We start from the raw sequence: 14,128 nt of genomic DNA on the forward strand, positions 1-14,128 counted from the left end.
TAGAGACCTGTTCTTTCCAAATCCAAAGCCCCTGCTTCCTTCTCCTGTTACAGATTCTTGGGTGACCTGCACCCTTTGTCCTCCAGGCCCAGTCAACTGCCACTCCTCCTGGCTCAGTCATTCCGGGCGAACGGCTTTGCCCCTCTTTGGCTGTAAGATGAACTTTCCAGGGCATCCTGCTTGTTCTCCCTATGCCTTCCGTGCAGGCATGCCCTAGAGTCCCATGCCCTTCCTGTGCTGCATGGAGTCCACGCAATCTCCGTGTTCAGGGGGCCACCTGCAGTGTCTCTCATCACCTGTGCTCAGAAAGATTGCAGGGATCACTGACGTCTCTCCTTGTTCAGGTCTCCTGAAGTGGTTTTGGGTAGGTTCTCTGTGGGAGGCTTGGGGGAACCAATCTCCCTTGCCTTCCATCAGACGTGTGTTTTCCCTGGGGGGTGGGAGCTGTATTTTATATCTACACATGAATAGTGTGGCTGGCTAATCTTCTTTCCTGTCTCACTGGTCAGTTAAAGCAAGGCTTTGAATAGGACTGAAAGGTTCCAATTTCCACATCACCATAAAAGACAATGCCTATCTCTTGAGTGGCTCTGCGTATTGAGAGTGGATTTCTAGAAGGTTAAGTCCTGGTGTCCCATTGTCTCACTGGACCAGAGGCAGTGGATTTGCTCTGAGTAGCGATAAAGACCATGACTGTCACGAGGCCGACAAGAAGAGGTTTGGGGTGACACAGACTTGCCTCTTGGCACTCCCTCTGTTCCCTGTGTGTGTTGATGATGTGTTCATAGAGGTTAGGTGGCCCCCTCCCCCTGGACTGAGTCCTGAGTCTGGTTAGTATCCAGATGCTCTCAGGTGGTCTCACAAGCCTTCCAGCTCGTGAGCCGCCAGGCCAACCTCTTACTTTCTGGTTGAACACATCTACTTAGTGCCATTATGTAAGATGAGCCCAAAGCCACCAACCAGCCCCTCGTGTGTACACTTACAGAGCCCCTGCCCCTGAGCCTACAGTCTGAGCCAGAGGCCGCCAACACTAGCCACCTGAAGCCGGTCTCAGCTCCCCCACCTCCTCACTTCATCCACTCATCATTGTTTGGTGCCATTGGTACCCAAATGACTCCCACTATGTCCCTCTTGATCCCTCCTACCTCATCTCAGGACCATCCCATGTCCCTTGCAGCAGAAGCAACAGCTCACTGGCCCAGAATCTTCATAGGCTGGTTTATCCACTTTGCCTTCAGCTGGGCTTTGACAGAGGGTCTGGGCCACCATTTTCCTGCCCATCCCCTATAGATGCACGTCTCCTAGATGCACAGAGCAAAATGTTGCCTGTCTCCAGATCAACCTGTGCCCTTTGTGCAACTCTGCTGAGTAGTCTGTTGTGCCCAGGTGACCCTTTCCATCCGCCTCCTTTTCCTCCAGCCTAAATGATCCGTCCTTGCCTCATCTGTTATGGACTTTTAGTCCTGAGCTCCCTGACCACTCTGACCGTGACATCTGTCGCTCCTACCTGGCCTGCCCCCACCCATGCCTGTCCTTTCTACCTGCTTTCCTTTGACTGGATCGAAGAGCACCCCGAGGATAATGCCGTAGCATCTCTGATTCATCAAACCCTCCTCCAGGGATGCTTGTTGACCAGCTAAGTTAGCAAGAAATTAAGAGCTGATGATACAGCCTTCTTAATTGGGCCCACGGCTCTCCCACAAACCCCATCTGGCCATCTTCCTGAGACTTTCTTCCTCTGCCATGAACCCAGCCTTCAGTATGTTTCTCTGGTCCCCGAGAGCACTTCCTTTCCAAAGCCGTTTCAGTGTTGCCTTTCCTTCCCAAATCCTCTTCTTGGAGTTAATGGATGGCTGGGAGCAGAAGATGAGCGCAGTCTCATAAACTTACAATGTTTTGTGGAGACAGTATTCCGAGTCCTTCTGGCGACATCTGCCAGTAGCTATGGCCTACCAACCAGCTGCAGTGGCTATTGTCCTTCCACGACCCGCTTCTCTGTGGTGGCAGGCCTCCTTTCCTCTTATCATGACAGCCTGGAGTGAAATTCGGGCTCTGTTCTCATAGTTCTTGTGGCCTGACATGGGGTAAATCCTCTGAGCCTTAGATAATCCATCCATAGTCATCATTCCTTGTGGCCAATACAAGCATAAAGGCACCCCTGGGGGCTTAACAGATACTTTTCCAAAGATGTGGGGCTTCTGTACCCCTCTGCCAGCAGTCATGAGACAAACTTACGAGATGCACACTGGGTTATAAGGTACATTAACAGGACAGAGAGCAAGGCCCTTCATGGACTTCCGATTCTTCCACTGCATCCCTAGTGTGTCCAGATCCAGAAAGACTTACAATGAGTCCAGTTCCTTGCAGATTCCTTGTGGATAAAGATACCAGAGAGCACGGGTCTGTGTAACTCTGCCTTGCACAGGGACATTTCGCTTCAGAGAAGATCTTCCCCCAGCTAACCTAGAACAGAACCCTGGGGAGCCGAGGGGCAGTTTTCTTCTTCTGTACAGAGAGACACAGGTTCAGATGGACAGATAGGCATACAGTCTTTGTCCAGCAGTTCTACCTCTGGCCCTGCAGACAGCAAGCACTCAATCTTGGAGAGGCGGAGAGTGTCTCCATCGGGGTAAATTTCCATCCAAACTGTTTCAATGAACCTTTACCTCCAGCCCCCATGGCATACTCTAATTTCAGATAGTCACGGTGACATTTGAGAAGATGCTGGGAGAGCTGTTTCCCGACAAATTCCATGTGTCTGTTGGTTTATACCACCTTTCTGCTATAAACGAATGTCATTTTTACTTACGTGGGCACCAGTCTAGATTTGAGGAGGGATTTTTTTTTTCCTCTTTAAGCTCTGCATGATGGCACATGCCTACAGTGCAAGCTCTCAGGAGACTGAAGCAAGAGGGTGGCTTGAGCTAGCTGGACCAACACAAAAATATATAATAATGATATATAATTATTGGTGTTAAATGAGTCAATATTGGGCAGAGTAACTATGGACAACTTAGACTTTCCCTTGCTGTGGAAGCCAGAGATGGGAGCCACAGTGGCTTCTGGAAGAGGCTACAGGGTTTGGAAGGGGAAATAGAGCATGGGAAGGTCGTAACGTTAGAAAGCCACAGCTGGCATATTGGCAGACACTGTGACAAACCACAGGATGAATGCTAGACTATGTCATAGCAGCTTTGTGGCCATGGCTAGTCTCTTAGCGCACAGTGCCCTAGATTCCTCCTTTGCTGTATGGGAAGTCTTGGCTCCACTGGGAATTTTTTTTATTTACTTTTGTTTTAATTTTATTTTATGTGTATGAATGTTTTGCCTGTGTGTATGTCTGTGTCCCAGTGTGTGCCTGGTGCCCATGGAGGCCGGAAGAAGGGATCAAATCCCCTGGGACTGGAGTCACACATGATTGTGGGCTGTCATGTGGGTGGTGGGTATTGAACCCTGATTCTCTGCAGAAACAGTCAGTTGTCTGCCCCATCTCTTCAGCCCACCTTTAAGAAAATATTTGACAACTTTGATTTATTGTGTGTGTGTGTGTGTGTGTGTGTTGAACATGCTTAGAGCACACATGTAGAAATAAGCATTTATGGGAGTCTGCTCTCTCCTTCTGCCATGGATTTGGGCGATAAACATTCATCATCAGGGTTACACAGCAAGTGTTTTTACCCGCTGAGCCATTCACCACCCTCAGAGGGACAGGTACAAAGTCTGTACCCTCCAAGACCCCAAACCCTATTTCCTATGAAAGCATCTGAGGTTGTAGGAGGCCCGTTCACTCTACTTGGAAGTTTTTTAAATGAGGACTTTTGAGGAAGCTGGCCAACCCCATTTAGTTACTGTAGCTTCCACAACAGCAGTATTGATGACCCCCGTTGACCTTACCCACCAGTGCTCCACCCTGCAACCTCTCCGGCCTCTGTCAGTGTGTGAAAACCTGAGATATAGACAGGTCAAGGGCTGTTGGAAGTCAAACGGCCAATAAGTAGAGAGGAAGTCCTTCCAGCAGTGCCCTATCTGATGCCCAGTGAGCTCTTAACTGCGATGTCCCAAGGTTCCCGTGAGGGAGGTGGAAGATGAGGAGAGCTGAAGTGGCCAAGGCTGCTGAGAGCGTAAAAGAGGCCCAAGGAACCTGGATCAGCCTGGGCAGAGTGTAGGTAGCCCCCAAACCCAGGCACTATTGCTTTCCCAGTGAACAAACCACAGAGGAGAAGGTGGCTTCTGATAGGCTGGCCCACCCTATAAACCCAGACCCCATTGCTCTCCCAGTGAACAAAACTTAGACGATAAGTTAACTCCCTTCTACAGGCCATGGGCACAAGTGGTGTCATCTGAGTTTCTCCTCTCCTGTCATTCCTTCTTGATCAGATATGACTGGCTTCCATGCAGTTAACTGCCCCTGGTTATGCCACAGAAAAGCCTGACTCGTAGTCTCTGGTTTTTTTTTTTTTTTTTTTTTTTTTTTTTTTTTGGTTTTTCGAGACAGGGTTTCTCTGTGGCTTTGGAGCCTGTCCTGGAAATAGCTCTGTAGACCAGGCTGGTCTCGAACTCACAGAGATCCGCCTGCCTCTGCCTCCCAAGTGCTGGGATTAAAGGCGTGCGCCACCATCGCCCAGCTTAGTCTCTGGTTTTTTATAGACCAAGTGTCACCAGTACTGGCCAGATCCCCCTGACGTCATGGACCACGGCATCTTTCATGTCCAGTGTCAAGCAGAGGACTGTACCATTGCTTATGTGTCCCGAGAAATGCTAGTTACAAACACTGAGGTGAGTGTGGCCCTTAGGGACATGGTGGAGGGGCAGGCCCAGTCAGGAGCCCCTGCAGAGTTTCTTGTTTGCCTCTGCTGCAATGTCACCTGGTTGGCAGAGAGCTAGTGTCCCATGTATGGAGCTCTGCCATTCACAAGGACCAAGAGGGAGAGGCGGCCCTGGGGTCTGTCCCTCAGTGATGTGTGGGTAAACAAAATAGGCCTAGCTGTGTAGTAGTGTTCAGCCTCAAAAAAGGAGGCCATTTTGGGCAAATGCCAATGTGGGATGAGTCTGGAAGACATTGTACCAAATGACTGGAGTCCAAAGAGGTCAAGAAAGCAATGTCTTGGGGGCAAGAGTGATGTTCTGGGAGAGTGGGAACTTGGTGGGAATTGACTGAGACCATAGCAGAGCTGGCCACAGAAGGACAAGAGGACACTGAGGATAAGGCCACCCCGGCTGGTGTCCACAGCAGGGCTCACTGCTTTGATGACTCACCGAGGCCACATCTTCCACAGACTGGAGAAGAACACACAGTGACCCATCTCCAGTATGTTGCGTGGCCTGATCACGGCGTGCCCGATGACTCCTCAGACTTCTTGGAGTTTGTGAAGTACGTGAGGTCCCTGAGAGTAGGCGGGGAGCCTGCCCTCGTTCACTGCAGGTACTGACCCTTACTGCATTCTGTTTTCAATGTTTCTACTCCTTGGGAAAGGCCAGGAGAAATAGACACGAAACCCACCCTTGTCCCACAAAGTCATGTGCTCCTGTTAAACTATGCTTATTTCCTAACAGTTTCTAAATACTTGAAATGTAGCGAAGCCATGAATATGTGCTGGACATATATAAATAAGTCATAAACAAGTGCAGCTGGACACTGAAAAGGAAAACCCTGCCACACCTCCTTGTCCTGAAGTTTCTGAGCTTGACAGCACTTACAACTCAGAGAAGGAGTGGACTTTCTGTTCCATGGATGGGTTTCTCATTAAATCTGAGCCTCAGGACCTGTGGGAACGAGCTTTTTCTTTTGACAAGCTTAAGATCACACCTGAATGTGTCCTTTCTATTCTTGAAACCAACATCAGGGCTCGCCTGGGTCAAAGTTGGCGGCCTTGATGAGGGGTTCAACTCAGCCTTGCAGAAATGATTCCTAGAACGTTGGCGGCCTTGATGAGGGGTTCAGCTCAGCCTTGCAGAAATGATTCCTAGACAGATCCTGAGTCTCCGTTTCTCTCTCCTCCCTAGTGCTGGAATAGGTCGAACAGGTGTGCTGGTCACTATGGAAACAGCCATGTGCTTAATTGAGAGAAACCTGCCTATTTACCCGCTGGATATTGTCCGGAAAATGAGAGACCAGCGCGCCATGATGGTGCAAACATCAGTAAGTAGAAACTCAGTAATTAAGAAAAGGACATAATAAAACACAAATGGTTGTGGTTGGCTGGGTATAGTGACGCACGCTTCTACTCCCAGCACAGAAGACAAAGGCAGGTGGATTTCTGAGTTTGAGGCCAGCTTGGGCTATATAAAACATCCAGGCCAGTCAGGACTATATACTGAGACCTTGTCTGAACAATAACAACAACCAGAAGGCAGAGATCCACATTTTCTGAGTTCACACAGGAGCAGCCATAGCCAGGGACGTCAGGGATAGAATGAAGCTCAAGGGAACTGAGTCAGTGCCTAGAGTCACACAGCTTGTCGGAGGTGCAGTGACCGCAAAGCCTGGGCCCGTCTGCGTGCAGTCCGTGTACCTCTGGTGTATTCTAGGTGTCACTCAAGCCCAGGAACGGCCCTGCTTGCATCCCATCATCACCATCAGAAGAAAGCAAAGTCACCTGGGATCCCTCACCATGGGCTGTCTCTTCCTGTGTCGTGCCTGGGTGCTGACTTAATATGACAAGTGTCCCTAGGAGGAAATACCCCACCTGTCCTCCTCCTTACACACTGACAACCTTCTGGTAACCCCTGAACCCCTCTGTAGGCCTCAGTTTCCTTGTCCTGCAGATAGGAGCTGTCCTGCCTTTGATCATTCATTCACTAGACTAGAGTTGTCTAAACAGAAGCCACCCAAGCTTGGGTTGAGTAGAACTGGCTAAGTTCGTAATCTCAGTCATGATGGGCAAAGCCTCAGGGGTATCTCAGAATGTTCTAGAAGAATATTTAAGAATGAGTTGTCAAAGACAGGGTAGCAGCCTCCTGATGAAACCTTTGGGGTGGGTGAGAGGGTTTGTTTAGCAAAGCAAGAACAGGAACTCTGTGTTCTAACCACCTCAGAGCCATCACAGGCTGCTGGACAGAGGCTGTAATATTTCCCTAATAGATTGTGAGTCCTTAGTTTGCTGGGAACTACAGCACAGAGATAACGTAGTAGGTAAGGATGCTTGTTCCCAGTCTGTGTGGGATCTCCTGGAAGGCAAGCTCCTCCCACTGCCATGCGAATAACTAAGAATAAGAAAACCAATCATCTCCTTAAGGTCATCATCTGTCGTGTTTTAAAGTGGGAGGACTAAATAGATGCTGATTTGAAATCCCCGAACACCTTCAGCCAGTCCTGGTGGTACAAGATTCTCATCCCAGCTAGTCTAGAGGTTGAGGCAGGAGGATTACAATCTTAAGGCTTACCCGACGACTTAGCAAGACCTTGTCAGCCTTCTACATATGTGGCTCCACACCCAAGGATTCACATGGCCACAGATCAAAAGATGGGGGAAATACTTCTGCATGACCATATAAAGACTCTTTTCTCTTCCCCACAAAACACAGTGTACTATTCATGCTGTGTTAGATATTAGGAATAACAAGAGGTAATTTTTGTTTTGCTTTGGGGTTTTGGTGGTATTTGCAATGGAGGTTATTTTAGACTTGCTATGTAGACCATTGGCCTAGAACTCAGGGATCCACCTGCCTCTGCCTCCCAATGGATGTACCACCATGTCCTGCTAGAAAGGTGATTTTGAAAGTATACAGGATGGTATGTGGAGGGTGTTCATAGGCTATAAGCAAATACTGTCCCATTTTATAGAAAAGATTGGAAGAACTGAGGGTTTGGGTACCCACAGGAAGTTCTAAAATCAATTCTTCCCTAACTCCCTTAAGAAAAATGAAATCGAGATTCCTTGTCCCATCCCCAATGCCAGCCCACCTGTGTCTGTATTCTCCATCACCCACCTCCATCCCGGGCCTCTGCACATGCCCAGGTATTCCAGGCCAGGACGGGAGTGGGGGGTCCTCTCAGACACTTCTCCAAACAGACCCTTCTTGTCACCAGGGCTTCCACGTCAGTCTTTGTCTTAGTGACTTTTCTCATGGCTGTGGCCAAGTGCCTAACAAGCCTGAGAGGAAGGGTTTATCTGTGCTCGTAATTTGAGGGTCAGTCTATCATGCTAAGGAAGCCATGACAACAGGCACTATAGCAACTGTGTTTAGTCATCAGGCAGAGAAAGATGAATGCTGGTCAGTGCCTAACTCCCGTACTTCCTGAGGGCAGCTCCACACCCAGTCTGCTAAGATGTAAGTTCCTCTTTCCCAGCAAAGACCAGCATTGGCACACAGGGAGAAAACATAATAAACACCCCAGAGACACTCTCAAGCATGGGGTGAGGCAGCACTCTTGGGGCTCTGGACTTGACAGCTTTCTTTTCTCTTCCAGAGCCAATACAAGTTTGTGTGTGAAGCGATTCTTCGAGTGTATGAAGAAGGCTTAGTCCAGAGGCTGGATCCCAGTTAAGACAGCTGTGAAGCGGTCATTCCTCCATCCCTGGGGCAACTTCCTGAAGAAGGGGACGCCCATTCCCCTGGAGGCCCCCGGAGATGCTGGTCACTGTGGGAAGGGATGAGCTTATTGGAACCCAGGCACTTTAAATTCAAATTTCTGTGGAAAAGATACCCTGTACATAGGACCTGCTGATGCAGATATGCATGCCGCTGTGACATCTTTGGGCCCAGAGAGATAAGCCGCAGGGGATTTCCAACTGGGAACTGTGTTTCTCCCTCCAACATCACCGCTCCCCGTCAGCCATCCTCAAGCAGTGAGAGGGGATGCCATCAGTACTGTTGACTCTCCTCCCACCAGAAACCAATGTGGCTACTTGTGGTTGCTCAGATGTTTTGTGTGTTTATCTGTGTGGGACTGACTCCAAGGGCCGAACTTCCTTGGCAATTGGTGGCCATTACCCCTGACACCAGGGAAAACTCAGATGAATGTACCATAGGCAGGGCACAAGGGACTCCAGGCGGGAGGATGAGCAGGGTCTATTCTGCCTTCCATCCCTCTGCCTCATCTCCACCCCTTCTGAGCTCGTGTTCCAAAGCACCCCATTCCCCTACCCCCGAATTCCTTTCTTCAGGATCACCCCCAGTGCCTGAACCGGTTTTGTAATGTATGTTCAGGTGACTTCCCAGCTGAGACTGGGAAATAGCCTCTGCCTAATGCCGAGTCTTAGCTTTAGAAGCAGGCGAGCCTCTGCTCACCCCTTACTGTTACTCAGACGCCGTGACTGGAACCGCCGACTACTGAATCTCTATATGGATTGCTGCTACTTCAAGCTCTCACACTTGAAACAAGACGATTTTCCTGGGGACGGGAGGGACGGGAGCATCCAGATATCCAAATAGCATCCAGAATTTTGAACCCTTCTGAGAAAAGAACTTGTAGTAAGTGACCATAAGAAATACTGCTTCTTGAGGGTGGCGTGTGTGTGTGTGTGTGTGTGTGTGTGTGTGTGTGTGTGTGTGTGTGATGGGTGACCTTTCTCAGGATTCCTGACTTGATTCAAATTACTGTTGAGTTTATGTAAAGAATGAATCTCTGTACAGAACAAATGTGTGCATTCATCCTTAGTTACAATGGTCTCCATTTCATTTCAAAGGAGAGAATCAGACTATCTGAATATAAACACATTTTGATGTTAATTTATTCTAAGTACTCTGGGATGTTGATTGTCCTCAAGAATTCTGCTTCTGTGAATACCATGGTTAAAAAAAAATTTTTTTTTAATTTTTGGCAGGATTGTAGCGAATTATTATTTAAGGAAAAATAAATTACATGTATGCTTTAAGGTGGTATTTTTAAATAGCAGTTTTTGTGTATTCAGAAGAAAGTCAGCAGGTTTCTTAGTGTCACTTACGGGAAAGGGACACTTGGGTGTTATCGTGGAAGTGGGTGAAGCTACATTGATACTTAGCAGGCCCTGAGCCAATTAAAGCAAGGTGGGTAGGGACTTGTGCAGAGGAGCCCAGGTTTCTGAACGTTCTTTATGTTCTGAACATTCTTTAGCTGTAGGTTCAGCGCCTCCATCTACTTCCCTCCTGCCTGTCTGTTATCCACGCACATCTTACTCCTCAGTGGTGTGAGCGGGAGAGTACAATCCCCAGTGCCCTGTGTAATGAGAAACTGGGATGGGTCTCTATTCCACTCAGTGCCAAGTTAGCCCTCCGCCTAGGAACCTGGGAGCTGTGTCTGTATTTCCTTCTGCATAAGATAATGAGATCCAATACTTGGAACTTGAAGACAGAATGAGATCATACTATGGAAATTAATTTCCGGCCACTGGAATATTTAAGCGAGTGCTACTGAAGACTTAGGGAAGTTGACTTCTCTGTGGTTGACCCCAAAATGCATCAGAAATATGGAACCCACTGAGTTTTCATAGGATGGTGTTTCAGAGGGGAAACGTTCAGAAGACAGAGGAATGATACCTTTCTTCAGCTTAGATTCTGAGAACACCCTAAGCAAAGCACCAAAAAGAGAAGGCGCAGAGAATGCTGGGTGCATTGCAGGGGAGTCAAGCTGCTCAGCAAACCACTGATTGAAATGTTTATCAACACCCTGTGTGCAAAGCTCTTGCAAAGACTCAATGTCCTTGGAGATTGTTCTATGATTTTCTAGAAACAGGCTGTTGAATGTGGTCAGGAAGACGCTGCTGCTCCACTTACATAACCATCCGGGAAGCTTGAGGAGGCTGCAGCTGGCCTCTCTGCCATTGTGTGGGGCCAGCAGTTCAGACACAGCAGACAGCTCCAGAAACAAAGTCCCTCACATCCTGGGAAGGGCAAGACGAGAAGATAATAACCTCAAGGAGCAGAACCCCCAAGTAAACGGGGTCAGCATTACCAGCTACAAACCAAAACTCTGCGCTCCCGTTCCCCTGCGTCCTACACTTCCACAGCTGCTCTTAAGAAAACATGTTTCATCCCGAGAACTGCATCAGAATCAGGCTAAATATTTTGCCTGGGAGATTTGGCTGGATGTGAATGGAGACGATATTTATAGCCCATATTCTAGCACCTTCCAGAAGATCATATCAGACGCCCCAATGTGCTGGCTTCATCCGGATGGGTCCCCTGCTGGCATCGCTCTCTAGAGCCCATACATGGTGAGGAAAATTCAGAGAAGCTTGTTTAGGGGTAGGGAGACAGGGCGGCTGGATCTCAAACTTGTAGCGGTATTTTTAGTTGCCTCCCATGGTCATTGTTACCGAAATATGCTTTGAGACTAGTGTAGCTTCTCTTGCAGCTGGGTTCCTAGTTGATCTCCCCCACCAACCATCCCCAACCTTATAATTTTTTGTTTGGGGGGCAGTGAGTACCCTCTTCATCCTCCCAAGGTAACTAAGAGGCAGTATCCGCAGGAGAGATTGTAAGAGACAGGACCTAGTCCAGACCTGGACTGACAAATGTTTCTCCCTCAAGTCTCAGTTAATTGTGTGTTTGTGTGTTTGCTTCTGTTGAAAGGGACTGATGACCAGATGGACGAGATGAGCTCACAATTAGATTTCAGGGAAACGGTTTAAACTTAACCAATTCCAAAGAGCTGACCTAGAGAAACATACCCTGTTTTTTTGACTTGTCCCTAAGAGGTTGTCTCAGCCCTTGTCATTGTGGAGTTGTGATGATAAAGCTCGCCACCCTCCTGGTTCTTGCCTGTCATCCTAGACCAGACCTAGTAAAGATGGCAAAGCCCTGGTGACCTCAGCCTGGGGAAAGCACACCTCGGAGACGGACGCGAGCCCTGCCACTGTCTTGATAGCTCTCGTAGCGCTGGAGCAACCAAAGGACTGTGCTAAGCCGTGTTTTGTAAAGTATCTTAGTCAATCAGCAATGTGTTTTTCTGTAAACTTGGAATGTTTTTCATTCTGACTTATTGTCGGGGACTCTACTGAAAAACAGTTTGATCAATATAAAAGCACTCAGACTATGCAACACTGTTACTGTCTGTCCCCAGTTTTATTGGTATGTCTGATTTCTGCCCCTGCTCCTGTCAACTCAAATGCTGTCTATCCATCTCACCCTCGCTTTGGTTGTGATTTCTTAGGCAGCATTTGGCCTTAACATTCATGTTGGGTGACCGATTTTAGTCCAGAATGGTGTTCTGCTATTGTAAAAGCTTGCACGAAGCCCTACCCTTCCTCCTGCAGGGTTACTGAGTGGTTCTGTGATCAACGGGGTCCCAGGTTCCCCCAACCTGCTCTCCTGTACTCGGGATGCAGCTTCTACCTTGACGTCCAGACACATTCAGGTGCCAGACAGCATAACAGGAAGGGGAAGAGAAAAGCAAGACCTATGTCCTTAATCCCAGGGCCATAGCTCTTTCAAGGGGGTAGTTTTAATGCCAAGAAACCATACTCTGGGGCTAGGGGTATGCTCAGTTGATAGAGTGAGTGCGTAGCTTGCACAAAGCCCTGGGTTCAATCCAGGAAATAGAAGCAGAAGGACCAAGAGTTCAAGATCCTTTTGTTACATATCAAGTTCAAGACCACCTTGTACTACATGACATGAGACCCTGGTGAGATGGCCCAGTGAGTAAACACACTTTCAGTGGAACCTGATGACCTGAGTTCCATCCCCAGATTCTGTGTAGTGGAAGCAGAGAGCCCTGCATGTTTTCCTGACCACCCCCCCCACACACACACTCACACATGTACAAAGTAAATAAACGTCAGAAAAATATTTTAAGGGTCTTGATCACAAACACCTTTAATCCCGGTACTCAGGAGGCAGAGGCAAGCAGATCTCCAGGAATCCAATACCAACCTGGTCTGCATGATGAGTCCCAGGCCAGCCTGAGACGGGCGAGACCCTGTCAACCAGAAAAAGAAAACAGTATGCCCAACTAAAATTCATGTGTCTATCTGAGAAAGAATTTGAGGGACAGTGAACCCTTTGTCCCCATGTGGTCACTCTTTTCCCCATGAGAACAACACAAACCACATGTCGTCATGACATATGACTAAAAGAAAATTACTGAAGTAGTGATTTTCAGGCTTACCTATCTACTTTCGATATGTGTGGGGTTTTGTTTATTTGTTTGTTTGGTTTTGTTTAACTCCCTGATTACTTGACAGCCATACATAGTTCTCACACAATTTGTACAAAGCAATGACATCAACCCAGGAAGCAACCATTGTGAGCGGGCAGCATACAGTCACCATCCCATACTGTCAGCCAGTCCCATCACCACACAGGAAGAGCAGAGCTCCCTCGGGCAGTGACCAGTCCCTAGAAAAGCACCTGACAGTCCAGTCTTGCCCTCCTGTCCTTCCACCGTCACGTGAGGCTCCCAAATGGTGGCCATGGCTCCAGCCCAGATTTTCTAGCTTGCCCACTTTGGGGGAAGACTTGGAGGTTCGTCCAGCTGCTTTCAGGGTTGTGGAAGACAAGGCTTTCAGATTTTTCACAGCCAAAGATCTGGTCTAGATGTCACCCCAGGTCCTCTAGCTGTGCCTCTTCAGTTTGAAGCTGGTGGCCTCCTAAAAACTTAGGTTGACAGGCTGCCCCCAGATCTGGCCTTGGAGCTGCAAGGCTCCCACATTTTGACTGGAAACCCTTGCTGCTCTTGTCTGGTGTCTTCACACTTCAAGGCCGTTACTGTTGAAAGCTGCATTTGGGAGGACAAAAGAATTGGCACTATTCAATGTTTGAAGATATTAATCAGCTCCAAGTGCAGACTACCAACCGCCAGCTCTAGAGCGCAGCACGCTCCTTCCTGTCGCTGATGGCACAGTTGGGAGCCTCCCCTGGAAACAAGGGTCTCTTTCCATCCTCTACACTAACAAGAGTCACTTCCGGCCACAGCCAAACCCTGGCTGACCCAGGCCTTCCAAACCAGAGACAAGCACAGACAGGCCATTGTAGGTGGCAGCAAAGGTCCCCAGAGAGACAGATCGTCGCAGAGGGGATGGAAGTAAGCTGGCATGGCTTAAATCTGTTTCTCAGGAAGGAGTGATGGCCAGTCTGCCCCATGACCGGCAGGTGCTCAGAGGGAGAAGCTAACAACTGTTTCCGGATGGTAGCTGGATGGATATGGGTACCACAGAGAAGAACTAGACACTGGGAAGAGAGGCCTTGTCCTTTGGACCTAAGTCTAAGT

At 48.5% G+C, this 14,128-nt stretch overlaps 1 protein-coding gene across 8 annotated transcripts in view; it reads left to right on the forward strand.

Annotated features, from left to right (window-relative positions):
• Window positions 1-9,822, forward strand: part of Ptpn3 (protein tyrosine phosphatase non-receptor type 3) — a 108,460-nt gene extending 98,638 nt beyond the window's left edge. For all 8 annotated transcript variants that reach the window (XM_057790370.1, XM_057790376.1, XM_057790373.1 and 5 more), the window contains exons 23-26: window positions 4,648-4,776; window positions 5,277-5,422; window positions 6,004-6,139; window positions 8,411-9,822. In XM_057790370.1, the coding sequence (XP_057646353.1) occupies window positions 4,648-4,776; window positions 5,277-5,422; window positions 6,004-6,139; window positions 8,411-8,488 (489 nt within the window). In that variant the 3' untranslated portion in view covers window positions 8,489-9,822. The remainder of the gene's footprint in view (window positions 1-4,647; window positions 4,777-5,276; window positions 5,423-6,003; window positions 6,140-8,410) is intronic.
• Window positions 9,823-14,128: the final 4,306 nt, after the last annotated feature.

Source organism: Chionomys nivalis, chromosome 16, assembly GCF_950005125.1.
Source record: "Chionomys nivalis chromosome 16, mChiNiv1.1, whole genome shotgun sequence".
Taxonomy (NCBI): Eukaryota; Metazoa; Chordata; class Mammalia; order Rodentia; family Cricetidae; genus Chionomys; species Chionomys nivalis.